The following is a 12,623-nucleotide window of genomic DNA, read 5'->3' as shown; positions in this document are numbered from 1 at the left end:
TATAGCGGTTCTTGAATAATGTTACTTCCAGCTAAAGTTAACTTTGATTGATTCACCTCCGTCGAAATGATCAGACTTTAAACGCGAACCTGTGATTAACGCTGACGGCGTTCACATGCTGGAATGAATAAAATACAGTTCATTGCTTTAAAAAAATGGAACGTTAGAGCTATAAAGCCTAATCGATGCAATTTCCCTAGAAACCAGTCATATATAGCCATACATTGCATTAACTGAATTATATGAAATAAATAGTTCAATGTCCAAAAATAATGTATTAGCTATAATACAGGCAGGTCATTCTGTACTTAGCATATGGTCTATTCATTTCCATCCTAAGTCTTTGGCTTTGCGCCTCTAAATGTGTCCCTGGTGAACTACACCATTGCTAGTTGCCTTAAAATGGACCTTTATCTCAGAGCTGGCCAGCTAATCTAATAACAGAGATACAGAGGCCAGAAAGAAGAAATTATTGAAATATTTAAGGCTGTATTAACAGTCATCTGTTCTGAATTGTCAATCACCACAAATGTGGAAAATGTATTCGTGTGTTGAAAAGAACAAATTTGGTTAGACTTGCAAATGCTGAATGATTTGCATTGTATTTTCCATGCAGGCATAACATTAAACTGTTGTTCGCCTACCACTTTTCAAACAGGATGCAATTTGCTGTACTCCTAGTGTAATTATTCACATTCCAAAAAAAGAAATAATCTCCCCACGTGATTCCCCAAGACAGATTAATAATAATATTTAAGCAGAACCCAAGAAAGTACGATGCAAAACAGCCTTTAATAAACTTGTCAATGAATAACATTATATATAAACTTACAGACTTGGGTCCACTACAACTTCCCTCAATGCCTCCAAAACATGTTTTACACTAAGTGTTCACTAGCAGCTGCCAATATATAATTTGTGTATCTATAAGTCTCCATTCATTAGAACACAAGTTCTAAAGCAAAAGCTCTGTCTAGATGTTCCTTATTCAGAGGTCATTTAGAGAGGTCTAAAAGCTTCTAGAGATTCCATCTTGATCTACTATGATCCTAAGGCATCCAGTCATGTCAAACACCTCAAGGACAGAGCTAAAGAGGGGCTTCTTTTTAATAACGTATAATAACAACCTAGCGCATCGCTAACAGAAGCCAACCAAAAAGGACCTCATAGCTTTCAGATTAAAACTTTTAAAATTAAATTGGTAACACTTTATTTTGATGGTCTCTTTTGAACATTCTGTCGACAAAGTAACTTTGCAACTACATGCATGTCAACTTATTCTAACACTAACCCTAACAGTCTACCAATACTCAATTAACACTCTAATGAGAGTTAGTAGACCTGTAGGTTCAGCGTTACATATAGTCAACAGAATGTGTTAAAGGGAACATCAAAATAAAGGGAAACCATTCAATTTGCTGCGTGATCTCAACACCCAACAAAACACTTACAGTTATGTAAATGCCTTTATCTTAATATCAAACAAATGCACCAAAATAAAACTCATGTCAACACCAAAAAGTCTTTCCTAAGGATTATGCCACTCAAGACCCTCTATGAACCGGCATTGAAATACTTTCCATCGTACATGAGGATTTAATACGGGTTATTTGATGCCTGATGCAGTTAGTTATTCTCCTGTAAGGACGAACAAGAGCCCAAATATCACAGCAAGGCCTGCGTGCCGACATGCCTTTGGTGGGTAAGAATAGCCCCACAATGGAGCTCACATCTCTCGTCTTCTGTTGTCTGAGAACAGTTGTTCTCAGGACGGAGGAAGAGGTATAGGAAGCCAAGTTGGTGGTCACTCGTGAGTCTTGCCGTTGCGGATTACACCGGACCTGGTATAAAAGTACCTGAACAGGATTTTGAGTGCTTGTAAATGGGGTTTATTTTTAATGCCTGCTTGGACTGAGTTTAATACAGTCTGTAAAACTCTTTTTCTTGTGTGGAATCAAGTGGGCTGTTCTTTGACCAGCGAGATATTCTGTGGTATACTCTGTGGTTTGGAGGCATACATCTGCTTGCATGGCTAAACTGGCTGCATCAGGCATGATATTCATAACACTGAACCACAACATCACCCTCACAGGTATGTGTACACTTTTACTATTTTAAAACGCATTTATACAGAAGCTCCAGAAAGTATTCGTTCATTTAAACCACACCATCGATGTCTGAATGTTATTGCATTTGATTTCAAGAACCACCATTCATTTTAAAGATAGCACATTTTTTACATGCACAAAAGTTTGTTCGATTTTAAATTGATAAAACAATAGATATATGTTTGAAGATAAGTATTTGGACACTTGCTGGTTGTCAAACATTAGTGGATGTTGGTAATAAATGTGATAAACTACACCTGACTTCATCCACTGAGAATCACCTTGACACCAGTTCCTTCATTTAACAGCTAATTTGTTGGCAGTTTGTTTATTTATTAATGAATTTATTTTGTATCTCATGGAATTATATTTATGCATTCTGAACTGCCCAAATACTTTTTGGGGCCATTGTATCATTGTTTAGTATTTACAGAGTTTTGACAGGTTATGCATAATGCAAAATAAAGATGAAGCAACACTTTATTTTACAATCCTCTTCTCCATGTACATACGATGTAGTTATTATAGTTATACCTGGGTAATAACTAGCAACTGACCCTGAAACTACCCGTAAACCTAACTTTAACCCATGTAGTTACCTTATATTACCAGTACTGTAAGTGCGCGTACTGTAAAATAAAGTGCAACCCAAGATGATTTACTTGTATAAATCTTCTCTAAAATTTCTGTAAAGTGACGAAATCGCTTTAACGTAGATGTAATATTGTAAAAAGTATTTAGGCAAAGCCATAACATCAAAAACAATATCCGCTGAATATCAAGCACAAAATTGATATGATCATGCCAGTGTTCTGCTACATATACTCTAAAACTATTGAGGCATATCTTATATATTGACAGTTAAACAACATTAAGTCAATTTCCAGACCAATTTAAAAATAAACATTATAGTTTATTTCATAATAAGATCTGTTTCAACTAGGTTAAGATCTGCTCTCTTTCTTTCCTTAGGGAAAACATGGCTCATCCTGGTGGTATTCCTAAGGATCCCTGTTTTGCTGTTTGCTGGTTATCCCCTCTACCAGGATGAGCAGGAGCGATTTGTGTGTAACACCATTCAGCCTGGTTGTGCCAATGTGTGCTATGACATATTTGCCCCTCTTTCCCTTTTCCGATTCTGGCTGGTGCAGCTCACCACCCTGTGCCTTCCCTACATGATGTTTGTCATCTATGTGATCCACAAAGTGAGTTCTGGCATAGCTGCTGATAGCGGACCTTCTGAGTCCATAAAAGCAGACTATCAAGAATCGTTCGGGAAAGCATCTCTTTGCAAGACCGTTGTGAAGGCTGAGAAGGGGCGAGTGCAGTACTTCACAGGAGCCTACATCTTGCATCTGTTGCTTCGGATACTTGTAGAAGCTGGATTTGGAGCTGCCCATTATTACTTGTTTGGCTTCCACATCCCCAGACGCTTCATGTGTCAGCAGACACCCTGCACAACCACAGTGGACTGCTACATCTCTAGACCCACTGAGAAAACCATCCTGCTGAACTTCATGTTGGGGGCAGCTGCTTTGTCCTTGCTGCTAAACATGTGCGACTTTATCTGTGCCATCAAGCGCTCCTTGAGGCAAAAAAGCAAAAGAAAGATGCTGGTGGAGAAGATGTACGCAGAGGAGCAGTACTACTTGTCAGGGAATGGGAATCAAGGTGTGGATGTCAGCATCCCGCCAACTCAAGACATGAAGGGACCGGGAGGGTTCCGCAAAAGAGGGACCAGAAACTCGAGTGGCGATGAAGCTGCTTCTGTGCTTTTGGAGGACGACCCTCCACCACCCTTACCTCTTGGAGGAATGTCTACAATTTCTGGAATGCCTGGTTCCAACAACAATGATGATAGCAGCAGCTACCAACCCACCCAAGAAGAGGGGATGGTAAGAGAGGGCAGTGAAGTGGCACTGTACCCCACTGAGCCTTTGGGAAGTCCTAAAACCATCCGAGTTAGCAAACACAGTCGTCTCAAACCTCCGCCCCCTCCACGAAGGGACAAACTAGCTGCTCAAGGTGCAATTGATGTCTCGGGAGCAACCGCGGTGTGTACCAGAAGAGTAGGGCAATATACTCTGGTAGAAATGACTACTGGTGAAGACATACCGACTTGCAGTGGAGATGGCCAAGAGAAGAGGTCAGAGTGGGTTTGACTGTTACTCCAGAAGACTATCCATATGAATTTGGCTTCTGGCATTTTTAGCGTGTATTCTCATACATTGTAAGTTCTGAAGTGGCATTTCAAACGCACGTAAGTTGCAAAGAAAAGTTGTTTGGAACTTGACTGGAATAAATTGCTTGTAGAAGCACGGTGAAATGTGAGGTATTATTAGAAGATGTCAACGTCATGGATACATGCCAACCATTGGATCAACTACGTCTATCCGCATCCACCTGCCTCTCTTATGTTTGTGTTAGCTCTTTCTTTCACCAACCAGACGAGCCTTGACCTGCCTTGACCCTGCTACAATCAGGGGACAGCTAAGGCCATTCTAAAAACAGGCCGGTTGCAACCACCCAAGATCTGTGAGGATGAAAAGCTAAGACTGACATACTTTCTGCTTCAACTGGGGTGGCCACCAAAAAAGAACAACCCTGAGGGTACGAAGGTGCTACCTGCTTTAAAGGGCCTCCAAAATCCTCTAGCCTGCAAAATCTCAGGGACTGTCAAGTCTCAATCAACAGCACCCCATCAGAAAGCAATTACTGCCCAGACTGCTTTTGTATTTAAGGAGGTAGCTTGTAAAACTATTTCAAGGACCCGGTGGACTTTGGTTTGGAGCTTTAGAACAAACATTTAAAATAGAGCTCCATAATCTGGTGTAACACGAGAGCAAGACAATGCACGCATTTCAGACTCTCAGAAGCTAGCCGCAACATGCAAACGATTGGACGTGTTAGCTTTGGACAGTCACCTAGACCGCAGTCCTTCTGTCCTCACAATGTTAGTCATGTGTCTTATTAAACACACCAGAGACCTGTCTATTTATGTTTCCTTATACACCACTGATGCTGCTAGCTAGGCATTATGGACAGCTTCAAAAGTACACTCAGGGAATAAAGTAGACTCAGGGAATAAATCAAATGTATAAATGAACTGCTTGCATGTATCCATGGGCCTATTGTAACAAGCTAAAACTATACTGTAACATTAGAACATATTATTTACCTTCAACAGGGGAAGCTAAATGTGTTTATAAGGACTACAACAATTATGTGATATGTCCAGCATGTAAACTCACATCCTTGAGGCTTTTTGAAAACTATACTGTAACATTATAAAATATAATTTACCTTTTACAGCAATTTATTGCATTACATTATCAACAGGGGAAGCTAAATGTGTTTAGGACTACGACAATTATGTGATGTAAACTCACATCCTTGAGGCTTTTTGAAAACTTTTGTTGTTGTGGTTGTTGCAATTTGCCAATTCTTGGCATTTTTTAAATATGATGTGTGAGAATTGCCCTCTAATGGCTGTTATGATATTGTCACCGCATTCATGCATTGTATTGCACAACGTGTTGGTTTTTTTTTTTTCAAAGAGAGAAAAAGGAAGGTTGTTTTTGGAGTTTGTTCTTGATATGACATTAAAGGTGAAATCTTGTCCTAAATTGGTTTGAAACCAAAGAACTTGACTGTCACCCATGTGTGGAGCTTCCACTGTTACTGCTCTCACTGAGACTTACTGCCCTCTGCTGGCAGGAGTTGGTAATGCACTCCATTGGCTTCAATTCTTTTTTTAAAAGGTTTAACTAGAATTGAAAGCAGCCAGGATCTAAAATGGGCGTTATCTAGCGCCCCGGAAGTTGTCTTTACTGCAGGTACGGTCAGGTACGGCTGTGTTAAATAATACTTTTATTGTTTTAACTTTTCCCTGAGGATTATCAATTAAATCTCTATTAAAGATTTGAAGACACATTATTCAGGTATAAATTCAGACATCTGCTGTGGCAGCGCGACGGTGTCGTCGCGTGTTATCTGTTTCTTTTCTCAGCGCTATAGAGTAAAGACAAATCACGGTCGTTTCCGAAAAATCGTTGACCGTTTTACTTTTATTGATTGATTTAATAGAATTAGTCAATTATATGGGTCGAAATTGTATTTGCATGTCACATAACAATCTTTGCATTAACATTTTAAAGATGTTATATTTGGTTTAAAATGTCACCAATTTGGTAAAAGCGGCCTGAGATTGAACTTCTGAGGGTTTGACTTTCTGAGCGCCAACGCTTTCTCGTAGGCAAGATTTGCCTCTCAATGGTTTTATTCTGTCTGTAAAGCGAACTGTTAACACATTCTACTACAAATGGTTGTAGTCTCATGGTTTTACTATATTGATAAACTCGCCACAATAATTAAAAGTAGCCTAGGCTAAATAATGCTCGTGAGGACAGAATATTAGGCATAGGCCTTCTTTAATATAACTTTTCAACACTTTCCCATAGCTAACTTTTTATGTTCTGTCAGCGACACATTTACATTGAAATATGATCAGAAGATTTGATTCATTCATTTATCTGTAAAAGTTAACGCTTAAACATTTCCACGGTTTTCACACAGAACACACACGCAATGCACGTAATGTTCCGTATTGCTCTCGGATGTGTAGAATTGTACATATCTTTAGCACTTACAGCCTCGAACTAACTGCTACGTGTAACTTAAGAAATCTTCTGATAATGTGTAGTTACACTACTTAATTTAAGACGATACAAATTGCAACTTAAAGGGGTAGTTCGATCACCCAAAAATGAAAATGTTGTCATCATTTTCTCACCATAAAGTTGTTCCAAACCTCTATACATTTATGTCTTCTGCTGAAGAAAAAATAATAAATTTTAAAGAATGTTGGTAATTAAACAGTTGCTGGTCCTCGTCGACTTCTATAGCAGACAAAGAAAATGCTACATAAGTCAATGGGGACCCGCAGCGCATATCTGGTTACCAACATTCTTCAAAATGTTCTTCTTTCAGCAGAAGAAAGACATTCATACAGGTTTGGAACAACTTTGTGCGTAAATGATGACAATTTTCATTTTTGGGTGATTCTTCACATTGGCCGCTAGGTGGAGACACAGTACATCAAAATAAGTCGTTAATGTTGTCAGAAGATTTACAGGAACGCACTCAGATTGTTTTTCAAATATTGTACTTTGCTTTCTAACCATGTCTTGTTTTTTATGAACGACAACCTTACACCGGTTTCCATAATTTCTTACCTTCTCTTTTTGAAGTTTCATGAATGCAACAAAATGTTTGTTCTGTTTGTGTAAAGGTAAAGATGGAAATAATCAAGTTTTTAAACAAAGTGCGAACAGAAATGGGAAAGGATCTTGCAACACTAACCCCTGGTTTCACAGACAAGGTTTAAACTAGTCCCAGACTGAATTGCATGTTTGAGCTGTTCTGAAAACATATAGATCTTAAAACATGTCAGTGCCATCGGTTTGCCTCAAGATGCACACCAGTAATGTGGTTTTTCTAAAACATGTTTATAAAAGCTTCTTAAATATCCTAATTGAACTAAGGCCTAATCCTGGCTTAATCTAAGCCCTGTCTGTGAAACCAGACCATTATGACATGTCTGAACTAAACACTCCTCACTATTTACTGACTTTCATAAAGGCCATAGGATTTTAGATCATAGATCGTTGCATTAGAGTCTAATTAAGTAAATGATTTAGCATAAGCACTATTGCCTTGGAGCTAGGCTGAGTATGAAACGAGTTAGAGAAGTTGATTAAACTGGTTACCAACCCTTTTACATTTCGCTAAAAATACAGAGAAATAAAACATTCCAAGTTACATTATATAAAAAGGACTCAAAACAAACCATTTCATTTTACAACACTTTCTGTGTCATTCTTTGTCTAAGAAACTCCACTCCACAAAAAGGGGCCGTGGATTACGCAAGGGACCACCTGTAGGTTTCCATTCACCGTCCCTGTGAGTCTAACTACCATTAATACCACAGCTGAAGTTCAAAAAGGACGTTTTGATAGTGTTAAATAAAATTAAACCGTCACAGGTTCTCTCTAACAAAACATGGCTGGGGCCCCGAGCTTCAAATCATTTCTATAACGTCGATCAAAGGACAACGGTCTCAAATTAGACATGAAAAATCTTGGCGCATCAGTCTAAAGGTTCTATCTACATGGCACCTTTATTCTAGACTTTAAAAGAAAGATCAAAGTTTCCCCAGATGAAAAGGCCCGGTTTCCTGCATTTAAACCCCCGGTCCCCGGCCCTCTTTTAGTAAATTAAGTAGCAAGGGTTCAACAATTACGGAGATTCTCCAGCACAGGGCCCTTGTCTCTAATTAGGCCTCAGATATAGCTAAAAGAGTTTCTCCACAAAAGCATCTTCAATGGGAATGACCACAAAGAGCAAGCAGAGATGCGGAGCACTCATTACTCCAGAAACACAGATTCCTCAAAGTTTTTATTGTCAAAATAAAAGTCATATTTGCTTTTCATGTGGCATCTACACTATATACAAATGTACAATAAATTTATAAATCTTCTTTTATACACCATTTACAAGTTTGTATAAATACATTTCGCATTTTCTTAAAAAAAAAAAAAAAAAAAAAAACCCGTATATAATAACAATAACAACAATAACAATTGGGCACTAAGACATTAAGGCTTATTTAAACCATCTTTGATTGTTCAGACAATTCAAAACTTGTCTTACAACAACGTGTAAAAGTACACTCCAAAAAAATATTAAGCCTTTTTTTCAAGATTTTCATTTCAATTCTTAGTAAGATCCCATCGAATTGAACAGTCCTTACATATTATTCATATTATGAAGAATTTTAAATGAGTAAAAAAATTTGAGCTTAGCATATTTTATTTGTGAATATCACATAAACTAGCCTAAATGTCCCATTAAGAATTATACTTTAGTATAAATGTTTTATTAAACTCTAGTTTTTACTAATTCTTACTTCACAATGTGAATAGCATGTAAGGAATATTTCAATTGGATGGAATTTTACTATTAATTGAAATGCGTAAATCTTGAAAAAAAAAAAGAGTGTAAAGGAGACAAATGCTGCAAGTTGGGGACGTGTGTTACTCCACTAGGAACAATAATGCCCAAATTCTCCTTAAGAATGACTGATTGCATGTCATGTCCATATCAATAGAATGGAATTAGCGAAACGCTATTGTTTCTGCATTGTTTCAACCGGTTCTTCAGCTAATAGAAACCATCAACAAGTTCATTTGTATGCAAATGACTGAAAGGCTAAGAGACCCCCCAAACAATTAATAGGGTTTTCTTGTTTCAGACCTGGGACAAAGGCATCTGTTTGGGGCACGACACTGAGCTGGCGGTACCGGACCTCCACGTTAATCCCGTGCTGACGTCACTATACATGGAGCCACCGGAGCCCTTGCTGCCCCAGCAGCAGCGCGTGCAGAAACTCCTCCAGGACTCCAGGGTCTTCCCGGACCAGGTCCAAACTCCAGAGGTGATGCCCACCAGAAGGCACATAAAGTATTTGAGCATGAAGACGGCATAGTCCGGCCTCTTTATCTCCTGCTCTAATAAACACGAGCAGTTGTGTGTGATCTCCCAACTCTGTCTGTTATGCTGCTCGTAGAAGTAACACGCCACGATGATGGTGGCGGGAACCGTGTAGAGCACCGTGAAGATCCCGATTCGGATCATCAGCTTCTCCAGTTTGTCAGTTTTAGTGCCACCTTGCTTAATGACACTTCTGATTCTAAAGAGCGACACAAATCCAGCCAAAAGGAACATGGTGCCGATGAACAGGTAGATCACTAGCGGCGCCAACACGAAGCCCCGCAGGTTGTCCAAGTTCTGGTTGCCCACATAGCAGATCCCTGCAACCGGGTCGCCGTCCACCGAGCTCAGCGCGAGCACGGCGATGGACTTCATGGACGGGATGAGCCAAGCGGCCAGGTGGAAGTACTGAGAGTACCCCGCGATGGCCTCGTTGCCCCACTTCATGCCCGCTGCGAGAAACCAGGTGAGCGAGAGGATGACCCACCATATCGAGCTGGCCATCCCGAAGAAATAAATCAGCAAAAACACAACGGTGCACAGCGCGGGGCCGGTGGTTTCGTAGTGAATGTGCTCCACGTCATACTCCCGGTTACAGGCCACTTTTTCGTGCCCGGCGATCAACCGCACAATGTAACCGATCGACACAAACATGTAACATGCCGAAAGGAAAATAATCGGGCGCTCGGGGTATTTAAACCGCTCCATGTCGATTAGAAAGGTAGCGACGGTGGCGAAGGTGGATATGAAGCATAACACCGACCAAAGTCCGATCCAGAAGGCCGTGAAAGTCCGCTCGTCCTGGGTGAAATACGGGTTGTGGCAGGGCATGGCGCAGTTGGGGATCTGACCCGTCTTGACGCGGTTATACAGCGGGTGTCGGTCGCTGTTCACCGCCACCATCGGCGCGCGACACTGGCAGCCCGGCTCGCAGGGTTTCGTCGCTTTGGGTCCGACGCCAGCGCGCCCGCTTTTCTTTTTGTGTGGGTTAAAGGCTTTGCTTGGGTAGTTGGTGGGTTTGGACAGCACCGGCGACACTGTGGTGGAGTCGGTTCGGTTGTAGTCCATGCACAGCGTGTCTGGCGCGCCCTGCACCGGCAGCGAATCGCACCTCATCCGATCCGGCCAGGGGAAGCCGTACTGCCGCATGAGCGGGGCGCAGCCAGCCTTCGCTCGCTCGCAGACGCTCCGGCACGGCGGCAGGGGTTTCTTATAGTCCTCCAGGCATATGGGGGTGTACATGCTGCACAGGAAGAACTTGAGATCCGGGGAGCACTGGATCTCCACCAGAGGCCAGAACTGGTGCACCTCCAAGCCGGCTTCATCCTGCGTGTCGTGGTTGAACTGGTTGGGCATGTAGGTGTAGTTGTAGCCGATGCCCTTGCACAGAGGAACGGCTATCTCCTGACAGGTGATCTCCTTGGCCGTGGTGCCGCTCGACCGGGGCAGCAGGGCAAGCGCGAGGAACAGGTAAATCCCCAACAGGTAGCACTCCATCCTTTCCCCCCTGTCAACACAAGCAACGCGGCGCTGGAAATAGTTGAGTTCAGATGTTGCAGAGCAGACCCATCTCCGCTTCACTTGTTTGGCACGGAGTTGCGGTTAGGTTGCATACCGAGAATAAATAGCCGCGGGCAAAATGGCTGAGGGAATAAATGCAAGCGTTTCGGATTTCCTCTCCTTATTCCTGCTCAGACGATTTGTTAAAAACAATTAAAAAATAAAGCCGCGTTTCGATGTTCAAAACTTCTCTGTTAACAAGAAAACTCCCGGTGTAAACGCGTTTCCTTCATTCGTGGTGTTCACGAGAGCCTTTCTCATACATATCAGTGCTGTCGAGCAGGACGCGCTGAGTATAAAAGACAGCCGGATAGACACGCCCCCATCGCGACTATCACCAATCACAGAGCAGAGGGGGCGGGCTGCCCAGACCTGTCAATCACGTTTGCTCAAGGTGTACAATTGCAGAACGCTGCTTTTGAAAGACCAGATACAAGTTTATGATTAAAGGAGGCGCAGATCACACCTAAATCAAATTAACATTTGTATTGGAAGTTATTGTTTTTATTGAATCTCTAATCTATGGTTTTATGTTATATGATGTCTTTGTTTGTTTACTAGCCTTGTGTAGCCTATTATAACGTGTTTTAGATGTCCTTTGTTGTGGTAAAATTGGATAATTTCAGAATGATATTAGGCTATTATTCAATTATTATTGTTATTTATTGTTTTTACTCTTGATTTTGTTTTTGTTTAATAACATATAGATGCATAGAAAATGAATGCTTTCCAAAACATTGAGATTTAAAATAAATATATATACTGTATATATATATATATATACACACACAGGAAAAATATTGTTAGTTTCACTTAAAGTAAGTAACCTGGTTGCCTTAATTTTAAGTCCATTGAAATAAAATAAAAAGTTAATACAATGACATCTGAACCACATCAATTATCTAATTGATTTGACAAAAGAAAAAAAAATGTGATAACAAATTCTGAAAATATTTGTGTATGAATATATATATTTATATACAGTAAGAAAATATTGTCATGACTTATCACAACATTTTTTCTTTTGTCAAATCAACTGATAATCTTTTTTTTTATTTAGGTTTTTGCATTTCACTTAAAAATAACTGTGGTGTGACAAATTATGTTTTAGGATTACAGCATAATATTTATATCTGACTTATAAAATGATGTTCAAAATAGTTTTAGATAGGTTATAACATGCCACACTGATTGGTAACTACTCAATTTCTTTTTAAAATTCAACTGTTTGAATTTGTGGCTTTGGGTCCAGTTTCATCAGGAAACTTTTACTCATTATTTCAGCCTATTAATTTACGGAACTCTGCATAGAAAGAAATATATAAAATACAGCAACAGTCCGTCTCATTGGGCCCCCTAATGTATCAGGGTTAATTTGTGAATGATAGGGCCTGGTGGGGGGTT

At 40.3% G+C, this 12,623-nt stretch overlaps 2 protein-coding genes across 2 annotated transcripts; one reads left to right on the top strand and one right to left on the bottom strand.

The window, feature by feature from the left end:
* The first annotated feature begins 1,546 nt into the window (after nt 1-1,546).
* On the top strand, nt 1,547-5,109 carry gjd4 (gap junction protein delta 4). Its single transcript, XM_056249932.1, has 2 exons — nt 1,547-2,092; nt 3,081-5,109. The coding sequence occupies exons 1-2, from the start codon at nt 2,029-2,031 to the stop codon at nt 4,268-4,270; spliced, it is 1,254 nt and encodes a 417-aa protein (XP_056105907.1). The 5' UTR covers nt 1,547-2,028; the 3' UTR covers nt 4,271-5,109.
* Nucleotides 5,110-8,537: 3,428 nt separating this feature from the next.
* On the bottom strand, nt 8,538-11,503 carry fzd8a (frizzled class receptor 8a). The gene has a single exon (XM_056249931.1). The coding sequence runs from the start codon at nt 11,154-11,156 to the stop codon at nt 9,417-9,419; it is 1,740 nt and encodes a 579-aa protein (XP_056105906.1). The 5' UTR covers nt 11,157-11,503; the 3' UTR covers nt 8,538-9,416.
* Nucleotides 11,504-12,623: the final 1,120 nt, after the last annotated feature.

Source organism: Rhinichthys klamathensis, unplaced genomic scaffold (assembly GCF_029890125.1).
Source record: "Rhinichthys klamathensis goyatoka isolate OS25496 unplaced genomic scaffold, OSU_Roscu_1.1 h1tg000064l_1, whole genome shotgun sequence".
Lineage (NCBI taxonomy): Eukaryota > Metazoa > Chordata > Actinopteri > Cypriniformes > Leuciscidae > Rhinichthys > Rhinichthys klamathensis.
This window is presented reverse-complemented; position numbering and strand designations above follow the sequence as displayed.